This window comes from Phaethon lepturus, unplaced genomic scaffold, assembly GCF_000687285.1.
Source record: "Phaethon lepturus isolate BGI_N335 unplaced genomic scaffold, ASM68728v1 scaffold16204, whole genome shotgun sequence".
In the NCBI taxonomy this organism is placed as follows: Eukaryota; Metazoa; Chordata; class Aves; order Phaethontiformes; family Phaethontidae; genus Phaethon; species Phaethon lepturus.
In genome coordinates this window covers 42,799-68,331 of record NW_010535625.1, presented here as the reverse complement: position 1 = coordinate 68,331, position 25,533 = coordinate 42,799, and the positions used below count along the sequence as shown (strand labels likewise).

The following is a 25,533-nucleotide window of genomic DNA, read 5'->3' as shown; positions in this document are numbered from 1 at the left end:
GTCATGTCCGAGGCAAATGCTAGGGATTTTAAATTAAATTTGTCTATTATTAGAGGGTTGACAGTTGGAATTTTTCGTTAGTTGTTGTTTTTTAACTAGTTCAAGTCAATTGACTCATATTGTTTAAGTAATTTAAAACTACATTATTTAAACCAATTTTAAAACCATAATTATATTTATTCTTGAAATAAAACTTAACTAGAAGACATTATTTGAAATGAGAAAAACAGTCTAAAAATAAAAACTGTTGGGAGCAGAAATATTAAAAGTTCTTGTTCAATATTGACAAATGGGTTTCAACAGACAAAAACTTTACTTAAAAACTGTCTGCCCATTTTATTATGGATAGAAACACAACTCTGGTAGGTCTTTTTCAGGGCAGTGGACAATAGGAAGATGTCTCAACATTATTTGTTGCCTCAAAGTATGTAATAAACTGTCAGATTTGCAGTGAGTATATTCTGCAGTACTGTTCTGCTATAATTTAAGACTTTTTAGCAAACTGCAGAGTTGAGCAATGATACAATTGTGTGTATACATAAATTTATAGCAAATTTTATTAGACAGGTGCTTTCACCTTGCATATACAAGCTTATCTGTAAAGGGGATCACACTTCACAGTTGATGTAGTCTCCAGTTGTTGTTGGCAAAATAGGTAAGGTTGTACATAGCCTTGAAGATGACTTCAAGATGATTTAGGATAAGGACTATTTGTCTTGAAAAGGAGGTTTTTCTGATCTATGACATTTCTTACAGATTTTTTTAAAAAGGTGGATCTTGATAATTACTTTTGGAATAGATAGCAATGAGCAGACAGGCTCCACATGAATGCCTTTGTCCCTAAATAGCATGAAGAATTGTTTTCTGCAAAAGATCTCACCACTTGGTCAAGCAACAGATGCTCATTTCCACACCTGGGAGCTTGTGCTGTGCTCTCTGCCCCACCATCTCCTCCTTCAGCGTTGGCAGGGTGCCTGCCGGGGCTCTGCCCCGCTCCGCTCCCAAGTGCAGATGCAGACACCCTTCCAAATCCAGTGTCGCCTTTATAGTCCTCTGTGTTCTGATGTAAGCAGTTGGGCTCTACCTGGTCCCTGAATGCTTTTCAGATCTCTTGAACCCTCTGGTTACTTAAGACATGCAACGTTATTCCAAGATTTGCAGTAGTCCCCGTTCTATTCCAAATAGAGTGAAGATGTCAGTTAAAGAGGTAAGTTATTTAAATAGCTCATGCAGTTGAGAAATGCACTCGCTGTTGAAACAGCAAAAAAGGCAAAGAGAGAATTTGCCAGACAGTATGCAATTTTTAATATGAAATCCATAATTACCGTATTTGCTTGAAGGCAGAGTTGGCACAGTATGCAGATGTCACAGTTTGAAGAGCAGCAGAATCCCATAGCTGCTTGTGTTTCAGGCTGTATACAACAGGAAACTATAAAACATACTCATGCCGTACTAACATGTTTGGAAACCTACTGCAGCAGCATAGATGGAAATGTTTAAATAAGATGTTACATTAAGATGTCATTAAATAGAAAAGCAAGGAACAGTACAGCAAAACCTTGATGTCTAAGTAATCAAATCTTTAGCTTTCCTGCTAGAAATGCTGAAATTTAGGAGACCTTTTTACTTACAAGTGTTAAATAGATGCCAGTCTGAGTGCCACACCAAGATATAGATTGTAAAAAGAGAGTGTTAATAAAACTTCAAATATTTTTAAGAAATTATCCACTGTCTCTGTTAAAGTGAGAATCAAAATATAACACAGACATATGCATAAGATAGGAAAATTTCTTCATGCAAATATATACTCATCTTAATTCATAATTTAAGATTGCCTGTTAGGAGGAGGAGGCTGTATACATTGGGGGATATCCTGTGTAACTGTATGCTCAGCTTTATTTCAGTCTGTGATTGAAATATATGAAATGCTAATTTTTATATAGGTAATTGTGGTTTGAAATTTATATACTATGCACAATGGTATGGGGACATACTAATTAGTAATTCCATATCCGTTTTGGGCAAAAGAGCAAAAAGCATGATACACAGCTTGATTCAGTGGTGTTAGTTAAACTAAAAAGAGAAATAATACGGAAATAAAGCTCATAAATCCTACTGTGTAGAAAAGGGATAAGATATTAATTTTTCTTCCACCAAATTAATTCTTACTAACAACACAGTGATTATTACAACAGCCATTATTATAAGTCTAAAATGAGAGTAATTGCAGAGGTTTGATGTAAAGCTAAGAAACGAGATGTTAATCTGAAACGAAGAGTTTAAATACGGAATTATGATATACTTGGCTTTCTGTAGTGTAGCTGTCAGGCTCGGGCAGTTCGCTGGTCAATAGTGACATTCTGTGTGTCAGTGAACAGAGTCTCCTGATACCTTACCCTGCAGTTCACACATTACTGAAGCTCCAACTGTCGAACATTCAAGTCCCTTGGTACTCCTGCAGCTTCCAGACTCTCCTGACTGGCTCATGTTTCATTCTTTGGCAATTTGCCCTAATGATATCCCTCAGGAGCTTTCAGACCCTCTTCTTTTCCATATTTAATCGTGTTATATTAATCTGAGTGCTGAGCAAACTGTGCTGCACACATTGTAATTGTCCATGATTTCTGCTGCGATGGTTTTCTAATTATTATTTTTTTTTATTTTTAGTGTAAAAATACATGTACAAAATTGCAGTATAATTTTTATTTGTAAGTTTAAATGTCCAAGACAGCCAGGGTATGAGGGCTTTAACTGCTGATCTGTTCTACAAAGAGTTTTTTTTTTTCCCCCTGTAAAATCCATAATGTTTTAGCACTTGCTGTACGGACAGGATTTACATTTTATTTTTAGCTCTTCGTTTTGTTGCTGTAAAAATACGTGTCTAATAAACAACGCTATTATCCAGTTAACCTCAGATAGTAATTTTGTTGTGATATAAAACATTAGGACAGTCTTATCTTTTCCCATAAGCTTGGGGTCTTTTACGTGGGACATTCCCTTTTTGTAATTCTTTTTTCTTTATTTTATGAGGTTTGTAGTTTATTTGCTGGATATAGACTACCTCATTTTGAATGCGGTCTTGGTATTTTCTCATTCTGTTGTAACTCTGTGGCTGCATAATAAAAAAAAAACAAACTTGAGTGACTCCCTGATAGTGAAGTGGTATTTGATAGATCAAATTTGAATTCTTTAGGTATTGCAGATTGTTTTGTTCACTCAAGGACTGAACTAGACCACATTTCTAATAAATTCCGTAGTTTTTTTTGGTGGTGGGTGGGGTTTTGTTTTAGAAAACCAGGTTTTGCACAGTAAGCAGATTGTAACATCTCCTTCCTTGGTCAAGGAGTCCTTCGTTTTGTGGTGATGCTGGTGCCAGCCTTGCCAGTCCCTGCTTTGGGCAGAGAGTTTTGGAAAAGAGTAATAAAGTTGCTTCGCTGTCACAGGGAATATTCACTCCAGATTTTTTTAAAGGTAGTTTGGTAATCAAGGTAGTGACACAAACAGAAATTACTCCTGCTCCTGAGTTTAATGCTCTTCAGCTCAGTTCCAGTTGTTGCAGAGAGCAGCGATGTGGACCAGAGCGCTCCCTGAGTGTCTCCCGCCCAGTGGAGCGGCGTGCGGCTGGGGTGCCCTCGAGTTCTGGGTGTTGGTGGCAGTACCGTGTTTGAGAAACATCACGTACTGCATGTTTATTTTCTTTTTTTCAAGGAAAAAGCTGAGCAGGGCTAACTCTTAATTGGCTTGTTAGTCTGTCTTCTTGAAAACGTTGTACACGGGTATCAGAGTTCTTCATAGATGCGTTTAAGCAATTACAAGTAATTAAAAAATGCTGTGATAGGTGGTTTGGGGAGATGAAGATTCTTACATGTCTAAAAGTCAATTTAAGATTTTGTGTTTTCTTTTTATTCATATTTTGTGTTGCCAATTCTGTGTCTGTGTTTCTATTTTTAGTTAACTGCTTGTGTTCATGCGTCAGCTGCATTGTTATATCCAATGTACTGGCAACACATATACATCCCAGTGCTTCCTCCACATCTGCTGGACTACTGCTGGTAAGACAGCTAACCTGCTCTGCCCGTTTCTAAGATTCTTACCTGTCTTGTAATTCTAAGCAACTGATGAAAGTAAGCACTTAAGCCGATGCTTAAATGATGACTTGAATAGGGATGTTTCAGCATGCCGTTACGCGGTGTTTGAATTGGTAACTTGAATGACAGTGCTGATTACTGCCAATGCAGCATTTAGAATTACGTTTATAATGACTGTTCCTGTTTCATTGTTAGGGAATGCATTCAGCAAGTGAAGTGCAGCTGTGTTACAGTTTGCTTTTATTTGGCATTTATTTTAGCTTCAGATAAATGATACTGATAGAACCATTCAGGAAAAAACTAACCAGTTCTTTTGGAATCAAATGTTAGTAGGCATCAATGTTTCCCTTAGACCTATACAATGATTTAATATTTTTATTTTCGACTCAGCCAGGTTCAGGATCCTATACAACACCTCCCTGAGAGAGCTTAAAATCTCCTTTTGGTACTTCCAAAGTTTTCATTATAAGAATTCTGCTTCTCCTGACGTGTTTCTGTTCACATGACAGAACGTGTTTTTGGCAAATTTTTAAGTGGAACAAGAAAGAATGCCTTTTTGAGTCACTTCTGATCCTTCAAGGAGTGATGTTTCCACATGCCTGTGTTTTAAGATGTCAGGCTAAGAGATCTACTTTCTTTTATTCGTAGTAGTGCCAGAGATACCAGATGAGAGTTTCCATCAAAACAGGAGTAGCCATCCCTGGAGACTTTCGCTTTAACTAGACCCCATGGATCTGTGGTGGGAAAATGTACGATTTAAAGCCTTTTTGGAGATCCAGACTGTTACTACATATAAAAACTGAGTCCAAGTCAGATGCCTACCAACATACATCTGTGTTTCTGTTACTAATGTTTTTCTCCACAGAAATAAATTATGCTTGTATGTTTGCTGGACTTTTTTTTTTTTTTTTAACCTATAAATGCTGATGTTCCATTGAACTCCACCCAGTTATTGCACTTCTTGTTTTCAAAGAAATTCTCATTATATTTCCTTAAGTCTCTTTGATAGTTTTTCCTCAGATTTACAGTATTTGCTCATGGTGTATCTTTTTCTGTGATAGTTCCTATATACTTCATATGTATATTATTTATTGTTTTTAAAAAGAAATAAAATATTCTTCTCCCAGTCCCCCCTTTACTTTCAACTATAGCTAAGCCTTTCATCTTTAATGATAGTTTTCTTTTGAAGAAACTCTGTCCTAATTGTTTTTCCTCCTAGCTTTGATAAAATGCACCAAGATGGGGGTAGAGCTTGGATGTATTTGTTTAGTTTTTGTATTATTTGAGCTTACTGCCAGAAGCTTTGTAATTCCTTCAGTATCATCCATAAAGAAGGTAATTCAACACCTTTATTCAAGCTGTACCCTACAGAGTGCATCCTGAATACTAGAAGATTTTTTATTCCCTCCCCAAGCACAGATAATGTTTCCAGAAATAATAATGTTAGATGCTGTACACAGCTTCTTGTGATGATGATAATAGTTTCGATTCTAGGTCATTATGGTGTGACCTGAGAATTTTTTTTTTACTCATTAAAAAGAAGCATGGAGTTTCTTAAACTTGTAATACTCACTTATATCCCTTTTTCTTTTTCACAGTACTACAGTAGAGTGGGGAAAAAAAATTCCCTTTTTTAGACATTTTAAATGGAAACAAAGTTCATGAAGGGAAATGCACAATTGATGAATTACCACAGTAACTATAATTCAGACCTTTTAATTCAGATTTTCATTCATTTACGTTTCTCTGTCTGCTTATGTCTTGTTTGAATGGTTCTTTTGTGAGACAGATTGGAATAGTGTAATAAAAACACATAAAATACTTAGCTTTCCTCATGTTTTGGCATATTAACAGTGAATAAATATTTTCCTTATAGGTATATAATATATCAAGTTAGAAAACCATGATGAATTCATAAGGTCAAGGTTTATGCTAGGCCAGACCTAGTCTGAAGTCCAAGAGGGTCATGTCAATTTAAAAATAATGAAATAATTTTCTATTCTTTTTTATATTTTTATTTTGGTAGATCAAAATTATTTTTCTAAAAGTGCCTGCCTTTCTTTTAGCTTAATGTGCATTTTCATACCTAGAAACTACATTGTCGTTGCTTCAATGGACTTTGTTGGGATGTCTCCCATGAACTCTCATTTTCTTAGTGATGATCTGAAATGGTATTCAAATAAATGAAGTAGGGGATTATGAGTTTGATAATTTTGTTCGTTCCAAGGGAGTAAGGGCATTTGTAAACAAAGATAAAATACATTTAAATCTATTAGTTTAAATATAGGCCCTGATCCTGCAACTTCTTGTTGCATGTTAGTCATCCAACATTTTTTGAGAGAAATCCACAATTTGTTTCAATGAGTTGGACTATATATTTTGAACATTTCATAAAGATAAATGATATAATTCTGTGGGGGTTAGTTTGATAAAGTACGTAAACTGCTCGGCTGGTACATTTCACGGGCATGAAAAAATAAAAAATTATCTTTGAGTAAAACAGATCTATATTTAAAAATTATATAAATTCTTCCACTTGCCTTTTTAATCAAAAAGCTTCTTAGGTTCTATCAGGCAGCCTGATATACAGACTGTTTGTAGACATAACGTAAAGAATGTTCTTAAAGTAGTCCAGCCCACCTGTATTGCGCACCAGTGTGGGCTCTGATGTTGTCAGGGTTCCGAGTCCTTGCAAGGTCCAGTGGGCGGAGATACTGTGTATTTATTTACTTGGGGATGTTGTCCGTCCCGTCCCCCCTGTAGCTTTGCTTGGCCTCCAATTCCATTATGAGACTCCAATGTGAGAATTGGAACAACCATCCAAAAAAGAAAGGGTAATAGATTTCTTTTTGTAAAAGAGCAAAATATTAGGCAGTGAAAGTAATTTTTGTTTTAGCTCTACAGGAAGAAAACCGAGCAGAGTTACTACAAAATTTAATTTTCTAAATCTTTTTCAAGACTTTTTTCTATATTTAAATAAGCAAAAAGATACTGTTGCGCTCAGCCCAGTAGGTTTTCAAAAAAAGGCTTTCAAGAACGCTTTTACAAAAATTAAGTTTGAGCATTGATACAGTAATTACACTTGAATAAAATTAATTTTTGTAAAGGAGAAGGCTAATTTAATCAAATTTCTGTGTAATTTCTTGGCAAACTAAGTCAGTGATAAAAGAATGTATGACAGTTTTGTCTGTGGACGATAAAGCATCTGTTCTGCTGATGCTCTGCTAAGAGTATAATGCAATTAGAAAATTCAAGTTACAATTGCAACGTGTCTTTTTATGAGATTTGATCTCTTCTGGATTGGGATATATGCACCCCTGTTTTCGTGAGAACGGGACAATTATTTTCCAATTAACTTGCATGTTTTGCATAATACAGTAATTATTTTAGGCAATGATGCTACAGATTAATAACATTTTTGGTAATAACATGCATAAGCAAGAGAAAAACTATATAGCGGCTCCCAGCAGCATCATAGTAAGCGATTTCATGTACATATGACACACCTCTGCTGCTAAGGCTTCAGAATCCACCAGCAATAAAATTCGTTCTTTGATGAAAATGATCAAGTTGACTTTCCATACCTACAGTTTTTATTTCATGCATTTTCAAGATGTGTTTGTCTAATTAGCTTTAGTCTGATAACTTCTCAAAATTGAAATGATGTAGCTGTTGCTTTGTTCTATAGGAAAGAGCTATGTACCACCCTTTTTAATGACAGATTTATTAATGGAGCAAATCAGCAGCTGTTTTAAGTCAGTTCAGGCCCGGTGAAGCTGCTAGACCAGCGTCGCTATACAAGAAAACAGGTGTGCACAAACCGCATACATGACGCAGCGCTTGTTTTCGCCGTAGTTTCTCCAGCTCACGTCATTTGTAGCGCTAAGGTAACCCTGATGCGGTGAACCCGAGGATCTGTTTTGCTGCGTAATCAGCAGAAGAATCCTCAGTAACGTGTCAGTCATAGTCGTTCTCCTTGGCTTGGTTAAATATGTTATATAGTATAAAGCGTTCTTAAAATTATATAGTCTTTTAAAGCTGATTCCTCACCGAATGTAAGTGCATGTCTGGTCTGGAGGGACACCCGGTTGTGATTCCGTGTAACTTGTGTTTACGCCCCAAAGGCATAAGGCCTTAGCCTGGGTGGTGTCATCAGGAGGTGCTCGTATTTCTCAGTATTGGGCTAAGAAAATATGTGTAGGGACACAGGGTCTCCATTTCCCCTTTTGGAAGCCCCATTGCTTAGAAGCCTTAAGCCGTGACAGTTGGCAGTCTCAGCAAACCTTTATTTTGATAGTATAAACTTGACGAAAGCTTGTTTTGGCCTCAGTCTGAGTTTTTGTGGGGTTTTTTTGTTTGTGTTTTCTTTTGGGTTCATTGTTTTTTGTTTGTTTGATTGGGGTTTTTTTTTGGGGGTTTTTTTTGGTTTTTTTTTGTTGGGGTTGTTTTTTGCATCGATCCTCTCCTGTGGGACGTTGTTAATGAGAGCAATTGGCTAATCCATAGGCTGTACAGATTTTTCTAAAACTGGCTGCAGTTGCAGGCAGGTGAGAATTGCTACTTTTGCTCCCCAAGCTGGGACCAAATTGACGTGGCCATGTGCACGGATGCTGTGGAGCCTCTCCCCAGGCCTCGGGAAGTCAATTGCCAATCAGTCGGTGCCAGCGGCTGGGATCCGGGGTCGAATTAATGCGTGGGAGAAATTATTGTATGTCAGCTCTCTGCGTAACTTCATATAAGTCATCCTACCTTCCATTTATTTTTCAGAGATTATTTGTATTTAGTTTTTCTCTCTGCTCCATTAGTATTTTGTTTCCCACTGAGTTGCTTAAACCAGCCTATCTACTGCTCGCTACTCTGGAATGAATATTTTTAGTAATCTTGCAGTACCCAAAAGTGTGATGATGTGTTTTCCCTTCAGCGCTCGATGCTGAGTATATTCTTTGTCAGATGTTGCCAGAATAGATTCACTAGAGGAGGAAACAGAAGATCAGAGGAAACCATGATAAATTAGCCTGACTAATCCAGTTTTTTGCTTGTGTACTGCAGGAGGTCTCACTCCGGAGGCTTTGTGTGGATATTTGCTTTATTTAGAGAATATAGTTTCTTGTCTTACTCAAATTGGAAATGAGAAGTTTTACTTCCTTGAGTTAAATAGCATATTACACAGCTTCCCTACACCCACCACATTCAGAACCAAAAGTGGCGTTAATGATGTTTGCGTTGCGGTGGGCTGATGCTAACTGGTGCCGTATTCTCCAGAATGGGGTTTTAAAACCCTTGCAGCTCTAGAGAGAGACCACTTCTGGGACATCTGCTAGGCTGGCTCTGCCGTACCGTATGGCGGGTTATTGAAACTCGGTACGGAGAGCCCGTTAGCAAGCCTTACACACCTCCTCGCTCGTACTTCCCAAGTTAGGAACAGGGCCCTTTATTTCGTGGTCATCTTTACTGCAGAGTAAAAAATGAAAAAATTCCCTTGTCTAGTAAAAATTTCAGTAGCAACCGTGTACATTTCATACAGGCTTAAACAGTGAATGTTAACTAGGGACTGTATGTGCCAAGATTTTACATATTTTTTGCGCCACGAATGTTGTGGTAGTTGGTACTTAAAACAGTAATTTGGTCTTTTCCACTTTTTTTTTCTTCAGTGCACCCATGCCTTATCTAATTGGCGTCCACTTAAGCTTAATAGAGGTAAGTTTACTATACGCTTCTGCGTACTTGTAAGCAATGAGGTGTGTGTGCCATAAACAATAATTTTAAGGGCAATGCTTCAGAAAGAATCCCTGGTTTTTAGCATACAGAATTACAAAATGTAAGCTTCAGATACTTTACAAATTAAAAAAATGTCTCTCTTTGAAATCTTACTTTTGAAGTGTTTTATGGAGATGTTGTAAGCGCTGTATCATGATTTGTTTCTGTGTCGATTTAAATAGCTTAATGATAGCTTTCTTCCTGCCTTTTTTAGTGGTTCAGCAACAAATTTTCACAATAATAAGAGCAGTTAAAATTTATTTTGGAGTTGCCATCAGTCAGAATTGAGCATCATTCTGATTTCCCAGATAATTTACGTTCCTGTCCCTCTGAAAATCTGAGTCTGACATTCATCCTGGCACATTCATAACTATTAATTTAGAAATCAGTATTTTTTGCCAAAAACCAAGAGATAGCCTTTTCAGATTTAAACATACAAGACAATAGTGTTCACCAAAGTGGTAAGTAACAGCTGTGTCATGCTTTGCCTATTTCCATAACCATGTGATGACACCAGTAAGCCTACCTGTGTAGTCTGATTATCATGCAAAGTAGATAATTGATTTGGGAACTTTATTTGATTTACACTTCTGCTAAAGCAGTTTCTAAGGATCGGTTCACGTTTGCTAAGCTGATGAGATGGGTTCTTCCCCAGCCTGAGCCACTAGCACTTTTGTGTTTCCAAAAAAGAGCCTTCTATCATGTACCCTTCTTAACTTTCGGCACAGCGTTCTGTTCTCTCAAATCAAACTCTTATGAGCTGCATACATTGATCATCATATCTTGACTAGGATCTTTTTCCTTATTCCATCAGAAAATAATGGAAGAGAAAGGCTTGCTCTCAATTCCTTCTGGAATTATTTCCTGGACTGCACTACTATATATTAGTGTAGGACCATATAGAAAAGAGTTCTATCATTTTTTCCTGAAAGGAACAAATTGTTTAATTCTTAGCTGCTAGTCAAGTATATCGATGAAAGATTGTTTCATCCATTCTTCTGTAATACTAATAGACATCACATGCCTAGGACTTGCATAAATCTGCAAGTAATTAGTTTTCTCTTGGTTTTCATCTGACTATATGATTAACATCATATCTTTCACAAATATGAGAGAGTGAAACACTGTTATGTTATGTGTAGTTCCAATATATTTATCTGTGTTTTGTGTAAATCTTGGTTTTCAAGAATTCATTTCTTGAATATGCTTGTATTTCACAGATTATTAATGTAACCTTACTGTTTGATGAAGAGGAAGTGTTTTTAAAAGCTACTCTGAATCCTGCATCTAATTCACAAATCCTAGACCTAAAGCTCCAAATGTTATCTTTGCCATTATCGTCCTTTGTAAAGTCATCGTTTCTAATCTAGCACATTATAATAAAAAAAGTACTTCAGGAGGATGCCATAGTAAAATGTTTTTCTGCTATTTTTTTTTCCTCTTATCAGAGAGTAAAAAATAGATCGCTGGAGGATGTGGTTTTGCTAAATGTTGACACAAACACTCTAGAAACCCCTTTTAATGACCTGAACAACCTACCTGGTGAAGTGGTGAGTCTTACAGATAATTCATTCTTTTTTTCTTACATAGATGCTTGAATTACTAGTAGTTATTTTTGCCTGGTTTTGCTAAGTGCTATAAAAGGAATAAGGGGGTGAAAAGCACCAAGCATAGACCCCTCTGTTTGAGATTTTTACCTTTTTGACAGTTGAGGAGATGTTGAATGGAACATCATATTCCTTATTGTAAAAGTAGAATCATAATTATAAAGCTAGCTGCATTCATTAGGCATAGCTGCTTTAAACGCAAGAGCCTCTTCATCTCCTCTTAATCATTATATTACAAAGTAGGCATTTCTGTCTGCCTAGTGGCATGTCTTGCAAAAGAACGAGAGAGTTTTTGAAGGCAAAAAGAAGAAGGGGGCCAATTATCGGCTTCTGCTTCCCTGCCACCTGCCAGCGCTTTCCTTTTAATTAATGATCTGATGGCACTGGTCAATATAATAAGAAATGCTTGTACAGTTGGGGTCAGAAAATTCAGGCTTTGATCTTCCTCAACTTTCTGAAACATTTATTTGTTTTCTCTAAATTATTTCAGTTTTATTTTAATCTCTTCTATCCTGCTGAGGGCTGCGTGAATGAAAACCTATACTGTTTGTCATTTGCTTTGGCAGAGCAAAGACTGCTTACTTAGAATTCTATTTGTAAATTAAACTGCAAACCCAGTTTGTCATAAAAGACATCTGATCCTTTTGAAATGACGAAAACTGTCTTTTGTCTGCAAAGGATGATAAATTAAGTGCCAGTTCTTTCTGGACTTTGATCTTGCAGAGGGTGTCCCCCCCCCCCGCCCCTTTTCTTTTTCTTATTGCCTGTAGGGGAACATATTCTGTATATCATTTTAAATAGTCACAAAATTCACTTACCTTGTTTTTCCCAATAGAGCTCTAAAAGAATATAATTGTGAAACCGCTGTTTTGATTATTTAGTTATAGATGCTCAAGCTATCGCAAATGGTTGTCAGCACAAAGAATTTTATATCAAAATGTGAAATCAAAGAGTTACATTTTCTGAAATTGTAAATCATGAAAACAAACCGTCTTAAAGTAAGGCGCTGCAGTGACATGCTGTGTCTTTTGGTTTTGTTGGTAATCTGTATATATTTGGTACAATAGAAATCAAACTCCTCATGATTATATTAACGTCAGTTCTCTGATTTTGATGTTAAAATCTAGACTTTTTATAGATTGTCTGGTCAGCCTTTCTTTTGACTCAGTATCAACTATAGTTCAGAAATGTAAAGTACTGTATAAAAATTATTCTGATATTTTGTGATTTTATGTTAGTGTATGAAAAAGTATACACACATGCATACATACATCTATACACAATAATTCTGACTCTACTCTATTGTTCAAGAGTATAACAAGTTAAGTAAAAAATGAGTCGTTTTCTGGTGTGTCAGTAATCTTAACTGACAATGCATTCAGCGAATAAGGTTGAGGTTATAATGTCATGGAGGTACATGCCTCTTGTCAAAGAATAGCTAGATGTAGAATTGAGAATTAGGCATCATCTTCCATAAGATACTGGAGTTATAGCTGGACGTCCTTCAAACAGTAAGAATGTTTTTTTTTCAATGAGAGGGACTTCTCATGTATTTTACAGATGCATATCAAAATGATCTCTAAATCAGTAGACTAGTATGAAGAAAATAGTGATACAGATCTTCATACTTTTAGAAGTATTTTCTCCCTCAGGATATATGCATGTTATTATTATTAATGTTAACGAAGGTTATCCAAGTGTACAGACTATACGGTAGAATTAAAATTTTTCATTCCATATCTAATATAGAAAAAACCAGAACAACTATTTATGCAAAATATATTTGCAGACTTTAAGGATTTTATAATGAAGCTTTTAATTTGAATATTCCCATCTCTTCCTCTACTTCAATCTGTAAAGCACCTTAATTAAAGAATTGAATGGAAAACATATACAATTATAGTTGGCAAACCTGGAAACAAAAGCCACAGACAATGTCTGTGTTTGGCTCAGAAAATGATAAAATGCTTGTTTGTCTTTTGCATTCACGAGGGGCAGTGCAACTGCTAGCATCTCAGTTAGAAAGAAGGGAGTGTGGAGTCAAAATGATAAGTTAGACTTAACACATTAAAGCACATGTCAAAGATACTTACATATGTGAAGCATTTTAACCTATATAAATAAATCTCCTATGGATACGTGCAAAAGTAGTAAAACTTCTGATGAAAAAAATATGAGTACCTCTGAAGGGTGTTAAAATAGAATGAAGAACTGAAAATATAAAAGAAGCTCTAGTCTTAATACCCCTTTCAAAAATTGATTCCAGGTTGGTTAACTGCCTAAAAAAAGACATGCAGTGTTTTCAAAGAGTTTTCTAAAACTGTTTCTTGTGTCCGAAGGAAATGGAGTAATTATTTTCTTGATCAATAAGTCTGATGATGTCCTCACAGCATAGGTATTTAATAGTTTACCCATGTGTAAGTAGCATGTCTATTAAAATACTCTTGATTGTGATTTTTTTCGTGATAAATTTAAGATCGAAAAAACATTATATGGCGTTGCCTAATAAACGGTATAATAAATTAACTGAGATTTAAAGGCATTTTTGAATCATTCACTTAAGCATTTAAATTATAGTTACAGGCTAGATGACTTTCTATGCATGTGAACTCTATTATTCTGTCAGACTGACCAGTGGTCTTGACTGTGCAAAGGTCAGTGGTCACAGTTGTCCTGAATTACCAGTCCTTTTTTCATGTGGACCCTCTGCTGTGTTGCATGCTGTAATCTTCTTAATGGCTTCATTCCAATATTCACACATAATATTTTAGATTTATTGACTGTTAGAAATACTACCATGCCAGTAGCAGTTCCGCTACTCCTAAGGTATTTAAAATTGGAAAAATAAATCAGTGCAAGACTTTGGGAATCCTTTGTTTTCTAAGAGGGGGGAAAAAACCCTCCTTTTCCTTTCTTCTGACAAGAACACTTGTTTTTAAATTTCATCATTTCACTGTGAATTTGTCTATTTAGAATAAATTAAAAAAAAAGTAGCTACTTCTGTGGGAGTAGATTTCCTAATACAATAATACTTAGATCACCACTTTAATAATGTAAGACACTAGACAAAGAACATTTGTGTTGTACATAAATTAGGGGAGACCATAGACACAAGTTAATAAACTTTGGGCCTGATCCTGCAATACCTGCTTGCAGTTAATTCTGACAAAAAGACTACTCCTTTGCTCAAATTTGAACACTTTCAAAAAAAGCTTGGAGAATTGAGGGCATCATGTTTAGCAACAAAATCGTACTGATTTCTCCATAGACTAAGCAGAACTTTTATAAATACGACCTTCAGAAAACAATAGGCTTTATAGGTTTTTAGCATCTTCTGTGGTCATTAAATATTGTTAACCATAAAATCTACAGAGCTGTTGAAAGATGCATAGCCTTTGTACCGTGTGGTGCCTACACACTGTGATGCAATACAGAATCTAAATGGCTTTTTAGAGTTTTTGTTTTGAGATTCCTGAAGTCACAGGTTTTTAACACCGTAAATTGGGCGTATGAACATTAATGTTCTCAAAGTAGTATTTGAGAAGTAGGCTGTAATTCATGTAGAAAATTAAACAGTTACTCTGTAAAACAATTACTGGGAGTGCAAATTATTTCTGAAAATACAATTATTAATAGTATTATAAAGAAGTTATGGTCAACGTGTAACAGTGCAACTAAAAAGATTTTTTGTAAAATAGAAATATCGTAAATTATTACTTTTTCCCATCAGAGAATAGCCAAAAAATATTACTAACATATTTTAGAAACTCAGAGCAGTCAGCAGTGCTTGCAGTGTTATGAGGCAACTATTTATTTTAAATAAATTCTTACAATTGAGATTCTGTTTAACCTTGATATAGTTTTAGAAGCTAGAACATGAAATTGAAAAGTACAGTTAATTTTGGAAACATTTGCATTTAAGTAGTTGTTTTCATCTAAACGAGTATTGGTGATTAAATGCTGGAGCGCTGAGATGCCTAAATCCGGTGTGTGTAGATAATATCAAATATGTAGAAGCCCTTTCATGAACAATATTGATTTAAGTCATATCAGATTCCATTTTGTTGTAAGGTGTTTGTTTTATTTCTCTTCTCTGCCATCAGAAAAAGATTTTCACTTTCTCTCTTACTTTTATGGTGATGTGATCTGATGGGGAACACCAAAAAACAGTTTAAAGCATAACAACTGTCACTGATACCAGAGAAATGCCTGGATATCTTTTTTTTTTCCCAGAGATCTGGTAGTTGTTGGGAACCCCAGTACATGGTTCTGCATTTCTCAGTCGACAAACATTTTGAATACTTCTATATGTGCTTAAATTTATATGTGTGCATAGTTACATCATTTTATTGATTTCTTTTTAAACTTTATGTGCAATTCTATTCTTCTACTCATGAATATTGAAGAGGTATTAGTCACACTTTGTTTCTGATCAAGTAGCTATATTTTAGGAATCTTAGAAAGGACATAGGGTGTCTATTTAAAAAAATAGTGCTTTTTTTTTTTAATGGCCAAGGCAATAAGTTTCTACATTTTAGATATACTTACTTACATATGAAAGAAAAATTGCCTACCAATCTCCCGACTTTCTAAATCTCTGAAAAACTATTCTATTGATTTAAACCTTGCTGAAGCTCTGATTGCTCTTCACTGGTAGTGTTTAGCAGTCCATTCAATGAAGTCACCTTCCTATGAGAAGCCGTTGCTAGGAGAAGATAAAACCAGTTTGCTTCTAGTGTAAATTAATAATACCATTTCTGAAATGGATCACTAGTGTCTTCCAGAAATAAATTGTAACAGCATTTTAACCCCTGTGGTTGGTTTGTTTGCAGTTCTTTATTTTTCAACTTTATTAAAAAGCTATTTCTGCCCAAGACATGCAAAGAAGTGGAGTAAAAAAGTTTGGCATTCTTAATCATAGATAGATGGATGAATTAAAGCATATATGAGGAAACAGTTTTGGTAAAGATGCTGCTTGGTATTTTTTTGGCTTGGTGCCAGAACTGTGTATTTTCTTTGACGTTTTAAGAGCTATTAATGATGTCACCCAAAGGGGTCTCACACTTCCTTGGTTTTAGGTTCATGGATTTAAGCAATCACGATCCTGCTGTGCACCGACTCCTTCTAAGTAGTTCAAAGCACCCAGTCTCTTATCTGTGCCTACTGTTTTGACTGTTATAACTACTTTTTCATGATACCTTTGATTAAACTGTGAAACTGGGAGAATTTGCTGGCAACCTACCCAAACGTGCAGCTTGGGTTTGCCATCACTTGGTGGTGGGATAAGCCCTGAGAAAGGACAGCCCCCACTGTCCCTCTGCATGCATGTTGGCTGACCGCAGCCTGGAGGAAACCTGGGCAAGTCTCAAGGGTGCTTCAGGAGTGCTTTGGCCAAGACTGGCTGTGACCATTGGGAAATCAGGATTGTGGCCCACATGATCTCTGCAGGCTTTTTCTTAAGAGCACGGTGCTGCTTGTACTTCTGCAGAATAATCTAATAGAGCTCTTCCTGCCTTTTAGCGGGAGGAACTTTCTTCGAACTCCAGCATAGCCTTCGGGAGGCTAAAGCTCCCTGCAGGGTGGCAGCACCCAAACCGTGCATCTGACTTAACACTTCCGTGCTGGAGAACCCGCCTGCAAACTGCCAGCCCGTTGGCATGTTCCTAATATTATTGAACTAATAACGTACCAATACTGCACTGAAGTGGGAGATTTATTGCTTTTGATTGTCCTTTCTAACACGTTTTTGCCTAAAGCATCCTGTTTATCGATCCCTGTTGGGGTACATAGGGTCTGCCAGAACTGAGAAAGTCAGAAAATACGATTTTCCTTCACATCTCCCACTTTGTCCTATAATTCCTTTGCTCTACATCATCTTTACCCCTTTCTTCTCTGACCCTGTCTTACCGTCTGCCATTATTTCCCCAAACTCACAAGATATAATTTAGAAGAATGTAGATTTAAAAGAATGTAGAGGATTTTCTACCTTTTCCCTCCCTTCTGTTTACAAGATGCTTTGTCTGTAACGACAGAGAAAACATTTTAAGGTTGACAGTTCTTTTCTCGGCTTCATGTTACTGCTTTTGTTTTAGTGAAACTGAGCTAATGATGATGGGCACATTTCCCTTGTATAAAGGATATATACATTTATTTCCCCCAGAATTAAATAAACCTTATTTTTAATAACTTTAAAATAATCATACGGTACAGAACAAAAACCAAAACCAAAAAACAAACCAAAACATGCATTTATTTTTTCAACCTTGAACTGCTTAACTCTTTCTTGTACTCAGACTTGTACTTTTTTTTGTGTTTTGAAAAAAAAACCCATAAATGAGCCTTGTTGTATGCTTTCTATGGGCTAAACGAATCAGGCTCTAAACTTTTATCTAGATCTATGGAGCTTGGATATAAATTGAAAAGATCACAGCTATGGGGAAAAGACCTATACTGTAAAGGCCTTTCTGCATAGATTATGAACATCATAACTCAATAATTTTTTTTTTCCAAAACTATAGTTATAATTGGACCCAATGGGGGTCTCTGTCTTTGATCAGATCACAGTAACTGTGACTTTACACTGGAAAATGTCACTACTGTGAAGGTTTATCACCTGTAGAGCTGGTCTTTTCTCTGATGCCATGTTCAGCTCTCATTAGCATTATTCAAAGTTTAGTTGTTAATTAGGTTGACACTTCAATTACAATCATCATCTACAAGAGCAGTCAGGACTGCTTGCATAAAGAAACAAAAAGATACTCATTCTTGCTTATATTTCTGTAAGAATGAAAGCTGTTTCGGTGATAGTTTGTATTTATAATGTTCTGTTTAAAGAGTAACTCTAAATGTTACTTTGTATAGTTTTCTGTGACTTAAATACTGCTTTATTGGGTATATTGCAATACAAAGGGATGTAGAAACATGTATTCAACGTAATTGGAGTTGACTGACTTCTCCAGATATCCCTCATATTGGTAATTAGGAGACTATAGACTATAACTGAGTGTAATTCTACATATCTTTAAAGAATACTGTAATAATTCCATAATTATATGATTTTTCTCCAAAGTATCTCCAAGGGTCATCTGAATTGATATTTCCAATTTTTTTTCCAATTCTGTATAATCAGTGATTGCCATTTGCCAAGTAAGAAAAGACCTCCTTCAAAAAAAAAAAAAAGTCAAGCATTAAAATAAGAATGGTGGTTTGTTTGTGGGTGTTTTTTTTTATTAACTACAAGTGCCTTGTAAGTATTATCCTCTTTTTTTTTTCCCTTTCACATGTTTTATCTCCTAGGGCAATTCTAAAGACAACGTTTCACTAAATTTACACAAACTTTTCTCAACTATTTGACAGTGGTAGCAGCTACTCCCATGGTGCATGAGAAATGATGTAAGATAGTAATTTGACTTAAAAAAAAAAAAATTCCCTAAACCAGAATATTAAGTGATCATTAAGAGTCTTTAAAAATAAGCCTTCATAGTATAAATAAAAAATATCCAACTGTCTTCATTCTAAACAAGTAGGTACATGTTATGATCGAGAAAAAAAAATGCAGAAAAGTGGCTCACATGCAGTTTACTGTAAAATAATTAAGCTTATGTATGTCAAGAGGCCTTGTGAAAAAAAGAGAGCATAAACCAATTTGCATTAGCACTCTACCATCATCCCCTGCTTTCATTTCAATTAACAGACCAGCAGGTGCTCTTTGCAGTTAAAAAGATAAGCTATCAAGGAGGAGGATGAATTTTTGGCTGACCTGTAGACACCACGGTTTGCCTGCTGATTGGGTTCATACCTCGCTGTACCAATTTCTGAGGTGTTAATTTAACTGTTCCACTCTGTCGTGCAGGTCTCGGCCTTGAAAAATAAACTGAAAAAGCAGTCTACAGCCACGGGTGATGGAGTAGCCAAGGCCTTTCTTCGGGCACAGGCAGCACTGTTTGGATCCTACAGAGATGCGCTAAGATACAAACCAGTAAGGCATCTTCTTTACCTCTTTTTTCCTTAATTTATAAGAGCACAGCCTCATTCTTTGAAAGGAAAATATGAAATGTTTTATCCCAGTCTGAAACATTTTAAAGAAAATATTTTAAATCTTACTTTATGCTAAGGATACGTTGGCAATTTAGAAGACACTACCACCTCCTGATGGTGAGTTGTAGAGAAAAATAAGTACTCATCCAAAGTCAGCTATTTTCTTACTTGTATCACTGTTATAATTTATTTAGTATACAATCAGATGGTATTAATGAAGCTACTTAGACACCTGGTTTAATGTGGTGAAGAACTGAAGAGGCTGTGCCTTTCAGAATCCGTCATTTTTGGCTGTACTGGTCCAGAGGCTTTGCTGTGTTTGAGGCCAGTAGCTGTATATTTCCTAGCAGAGGCCAGATAGGAGTCAAACACACATCTTCGCTGTTTCACACTTATCTTGATTTCACTGAGACGTTAGGAGAAATGAAAACCCATTTCATCCCGTCAGAACTTCAGACTTTGTATTTCTGATGTTTTGCTGGTACTCAGTAGATGAATGTGTTATGGACTTTGATCCTTTCTGATTTATGAAGGTGGCACATATTGAGCCTATTAGAGATGAAATCATTTATCAGAAAAAACTTGGAGATTCATTTCATCTCTCAGTCCAGATTCATTTCTTATGATATTTGCAAGCTACTGATAGTAGTTCCGTTTGATAAAATGCATTGAGATGACATTGGCTGAATCAGATTTTGAGGATATGATGTTTGGTGTTCTTGATGGATTCTGATAAATATTGAGATTTGGTAGGAGAAAATCATCCTTGCTTGAGGCATCAAGTTTGTAAAACTGGGGGTTGTGTGTGGGTGCGTGGGTGGATGTTTGTTTGGGGGTGAGGAGGGTGGTGTATTCTGTTGTTGGGTAGGGAACTCTGTGGCATTCCTTGTTGGAAATGGATAGGATAGTTATTAGTTCCACATGAGGCCTTTTCCTGGAGGAAACATTAAAATACAGTACGGCAGGGTCTTCCTTCTACTCAAGTGGTTCTCTTACAGGTAGTCTTTTTTGCTGTGCGCGTTTTACGCTCTTGCTGTCTGTGCCACTGACTACAATTGTTATTGAGATGAAAAGTAACGCATGCAGAAATGTAGTAGTATTTAAGTGTTTAGTTCAAGTATTTGTGTCCCTCAGTCATTATACTTTTCTTATGATATGGAAAGCCAGTTCGCATGCTATATTGGAACGACTGTACCTGTTTTCAAAATTGCTAAAGTTCAACACAGTACTAGTTTCATTAAAACAAATAACTCCAACAAAACAGATAGTTGTCGTTTATTCCATAGTGGTGTTACTTGACATTGCTTCAGGAGGGGTTATCCATTTTGCCCCTTAGTCTAAAGACGAGGACGCTGGTCTGTGTCGGTCAACTCATGGCAGCTCGCAGTAAGAGCTGTTAAGGCAAAAAGTGTCTTAATCTACGTTCGATATATGCAAACAGAGTGATGTCAGCCTGGTTGATGTCCTTACCTCTGTTCTGCCCAGAAACAGGCTCCTTTGTTTTGGTAAGTTTGTTGAATGGAATGTGCAAGTTCTTTAACATTCTGGTTCGCGTCTCTGTTGAAGTGAGCTCACCTTTTAACTGATTTCCATTTTATTTCAGTTTATCTGTTGGCATATCTGAGATATCTACATCTGCACTGTATTGGAAGTAGTGCATCATGCATCATTATAACTGGCAAACGTTTGTCCAAGTGACCTTTGCAGTCTTTCTTTCTGCATTATTTTCGTTGGCATTTTGTGTTGGCTGCTTAGGGTTTTTTTTATTTTTTTGGCTCCACCGATTGCATATAAGAGAAGATATTTATGAAACCATTGTGGCCTGATGGTTTTTTTGTTTTGTTTTGTTTTAAAGATATTTTATTTCAGAGTATCTTAACAGGCAGAGTTCTGCTGGCAAATACCAGCATATTTTGGATTGGCATCAACTTGTCCAAAGACAAAGCATATTAAAAAAAAAAAAAAAAGTAACTGTTATTTTGAGCTGTGTTCACATTGTTTTAACTAATTTTAGTATTTAAAAAAAATTCTGTTGTGATAGAAAAATTTATTAGAAGTTGGATTTGCTCTGGATTAGTAGAAACTAAAGATGAGTTGTGCCATGATTTTACAGGTCATGTTAGATGAGCCTTATGAACTAAGTTAAATGCACAGTGAATTGTGAAGTTCAAAAAATCAAATCACATTTGACTGTATTAGGACCGTTTGTTAGGAGTCTCAAAACTTGTGAGTTGTTATTGTAAATAAAATACTATGCTTTGGTTTGGAGTCTATGGTGCTAGACCTAATAAGGAAATCTAAACCACAGCTATGAACTTTGTTTACATTCTTTCAGGAGCTCAAGTAGTATTCATGTAGGAAATTTGTAGGGGGTATACTTAAATGAGAGTATTTTCTATATATATTTGAAATATTTTTGCTATAAATCAGCTTGTCACGCTTTCAGACTCAAGAACTGATAGGTTTTGGGGTACCATTTTTTAGGATCACATGATGATCCTGATGAAAAATAAAACAATGTGTTTGGATAGTTATCGATTGCTTGTAAACTGAAAAGTGTGTTTAAGTGAGCTATTTTTCTTGCAACAGTGTGTTCTGTATGATTTTAAGTTGAAACATGAAACAACTGTCATTAATATTCACTTTGAGTAAAGAACAGCTTTGATGGTGTCTGTCCTCATCCAACACTTCTCTTCACTCCAAACGCTGTTCATCACACTGAACACCCATTCTGTGCAACTGTTTGTTTTCAGGATAGGACAGATTCTCCTTGGTATAGCAATATGTCTTCAACAAACGTCTAGCAATTATTGAAAAAAAATGATTGGAAAAAGGGAAAATGGGAAGCTTCAGGGGTCTTGGAAGGAGTTCATGGGACTCCAAAAGACCATATGGAAAATTTAACTACTCTAATAGAGACAGGAAATATGACATGTAATAGATAAAGGTGATCCTATTTTTTTCTATAATAACTGATAATAAAAATCTTAATCCAGTAAAAGTTTCCAAGAAAACTGGAAATAGTTGGGGTTTTTTATCTAATCAGGGTACTGAATTAAAGAAATCAGTCAAATTGATATTACTGCCAAAATTATTTTTGTAATATGCTACACTTTACATTAGCAAATATTGCATAATAGGAGTGGATCTGCGGAGCAAAACAGTACAGTTGGTGCTAAGGACCTGACATCCACACAGTGTGCATTTTCTAGCTTTATTGTGGTTCTTATTTTAGTCTGGTATTGAATACTGAATACCCATGACTAGCTGGAGCTCATTTTCTGCTTTAGTTTAATCCAGAGGGAATTCAGTTAATGCATGGTAGATGGGGATGATTGGAAAAATTCTTTATACAACCTCTTCTACTATCTTATCACATTTCCAAAATTTTGGTAAGGAAGAGAAAAAGAAAATAAAACAGATTTTTCATCTTTATTTACTTCAGTGTCATGTGATAAATGACCAAAAAATAGTCCAGAACAAAACTGTCATCAGTGGAATAGCGAGTTAGAATGTTTTTGTATATGGTCGCGTTCATGTAGAGGACTGCAGTCCATTTTGATAGGGTAACATGTATGGACTTTGAGGTGTGGGGGGTCTCCAGCAGCGCAAGCCTACAGCGGTGGCAATGAGGCCATTCAGGCTGGTTTGCTGTGAAGAGCCCTGGCATGTCGGAGGGCAGGCGGCCAGTGCGTGGCTGCACTCGCCCAGCTAGCCGCTGCAGTATGAGCCGTTGCGCGATCTGCGACGTCGGCGATCGCAGTTTTGATCACAAGAGTCTAGCCCTGCCGAGGCATTGCAGTGATCGGAGTGTTGTGACGGAAGGGCTTCTTGTACAAATCCAAAGCGTGTTTACTGTGAGTGGTTACAACTTAGCCTTGAAGCTTTTGTCGCTCCTGTTGTCTGTAGGTAGTCAAGCATTTGGGAGTTTATTATGGAATAAGATTGCATGTTCCAGGTTTCAGAATTGCATGCATAGGTGGGAATTAGATACATTGATTAGACATTGCAGCTTGTGTCATTCTGTCAATCAACGTATGTGCAACGTTGTGTTTTTTCTAGCTATTTTACATTACGTGTTCTTCGTGGGTCATTTTTAGGCATCCTTCCTTATCTCGGACAAGAGCCACGCCAGTCAAACATTTTAGCAGCTCTGTGGTGGCTGGGGGAAGTGAGCCGTACACATCTACTTGTGCAAACCTTGCAGATGAAAGCAAAGATTAGTAAATTTTTTCCACTAATCATATGCAGTATGGTCAGTTAATAATACACTGTATGATGTAAAGAATTCTTAAACAGGCAATATTCCCACTGACGGTGTGTGTCTAGAGTGGGAAAGGTAGTAAGAGAATGAGGAAGGAGCCGAAAAACAATGAGTATAAAAGTATTCACCATAATAGGGATTAATTTGAACATTATCAGGAAAACAAGCAAAGCAGAAAAGCTGTTTGCTCTTAGGCAGCAAGCATCAGGAAGACATATAGGTGTGATTTTTTTTTTTTTAAATTAAAAAAGGTAATTCATCATGGCAAGACAAATACATTTCAAATGTATTTCAAATAAATCCTCATACTTTATGGCACATCTATTAAAAGGTTATGGAATATAAGCAACAATAGCTTATTATCTATCTTTGAAACACTGGCTTTTCTTCAAGAATTAGCTAACAAAAGATGAAATTAAAAAAAAGTCACCTCTTTTTGGGAAGAAGTCCTCTAAACTCTTGATGTTACAACAAAGGAAATAGCACAGGATAACTTTGTTTTTAAGTTCCGATGGTTGTAACATCACTCATCAGAAATTAAGAAATGAAGAGCAAAGGCTAATGGTTTGCACTGGAATGCTCTGCGGTAGGAGTTCATGGTCTCAGCAGCACGCCGGGGGTGCGGAGATAACTTCCAGCTTGAAGATAGCACAACCTGTCAGACCTCACTTTAATTGAATGCTAACTGGGGCGCTTCGGGCTGGTATTGATGCTATTTTAGGTAGTGACATCAGCTGTCCAACAGCTGCAGGTATTGTATTCAATATACAATAAAGCAAAATAATACACTTAAATGTTGTATTAGGAAAAAAATTGATATTTTAGGATTCAGAATGCACCTGAATTACTTGAGAATGCATAAGTAATGATGGCTTATAATTGAGTTTCAAAATGAAACCTTTTGAGAGAGGTATCTCTTGAAATGCACATTGACTTGTTTCCCTTTCTCCCAAGAGTTAGGCATAGAAAGTACAGCAGAGTACAGAAACAGAGAAGGAGTAATGAAATGCCGGAACATGGTTTGTGTTTAAATTCAGAACTACCCTGTGTAATATTTGTTATGACTATTCATTGTGACTTCCATAAGGATTTTATTTTATGTGTTGGAAACCATATTGTTTAATTTGTCTTAAGGACCGTAGTAGTCCTTTATTGAATATAGATATTATATTAATAGGAGTTGTACGTTTTAACTGTGACTATAAGAAATATCAGCATATCTGAGTCTTTGTTTGGGTAGGTTGCAAGAAATTTTCAAATTTTGCAGAAATTTGTTTGTAATTTTAAATGGCACCTTCTTGAGTAGGATCATAGGTCATATTCAGTTATCCCCTGGCCTTTATCTCTGAGAGTCACGACAGCAGCGCTGTACTTCCTTGATTTTAAACAGAGGAATTTTAATATCAAAACAAAAGTGGTGTTTAACTTTTTTTTCAAATGAATTATACAAAACCGAAGAAGCTATGCCCATACCTACCTCCCTTATACTCTTCATGTAATAAGCGAGAGCTACCATGTGAGATTTATTAATTATAATAAAGCAATAGTACAAATTGTTGATGTGAGTCATCTCATGCTAGAGAGATATAAATGTTTTCTGAAATAATTAAAACGTTTGTACTTCTTGTTCAAGTTACGTAGCGCTGGATTTGGAAAGCACAAACATGCCTTCTAATCTAGATTATTTTTCCTTTTAAAATGATCATGCTGTTTTATCTAACTGCTTTCATGTTCCATTGAGGTCTGTATAAATAGCTTGCTTAAAATGTGAATGTAGCTT

The 25,533-nt window shown here is 36.1% G+C and overlaps 1 protein-coding gene across 1 annotated transcript in view; it reads left to right on the top strand.

The window, feature by feature from the left end:
* Positions 1-1,135: 1,135 nt before the first annotated feature.
* Positions 1,136-25,533, top strand: part of LOC104619873 (DENN domain-containing protein 1A-like) — a 59,643-nt gene continuing 35,245 nt past the window's right edge. Inside the window, exons 1-5 of the mRNA XM_010285907.1 lie at positions 1,136-1,207; positions 3,952-4,052; positions 9,740-9,785; positions 11,294-11,395; positions 19,305-19,430. Coding sequence (XP_010284209.1) covers positions 1,136-1,207; positions 3,952-4,052; positions 9,740-9,785; positions 11,294-11,395; positions 19,305-19,430 — 447 coding nt within the window. The remainder of the gene's footprint in view (positions 1,208-3,951; positions 4,053-9,739; positions 9,786-11,293; positions 11,396-19,304; positions 19,431-25,533) is intronic.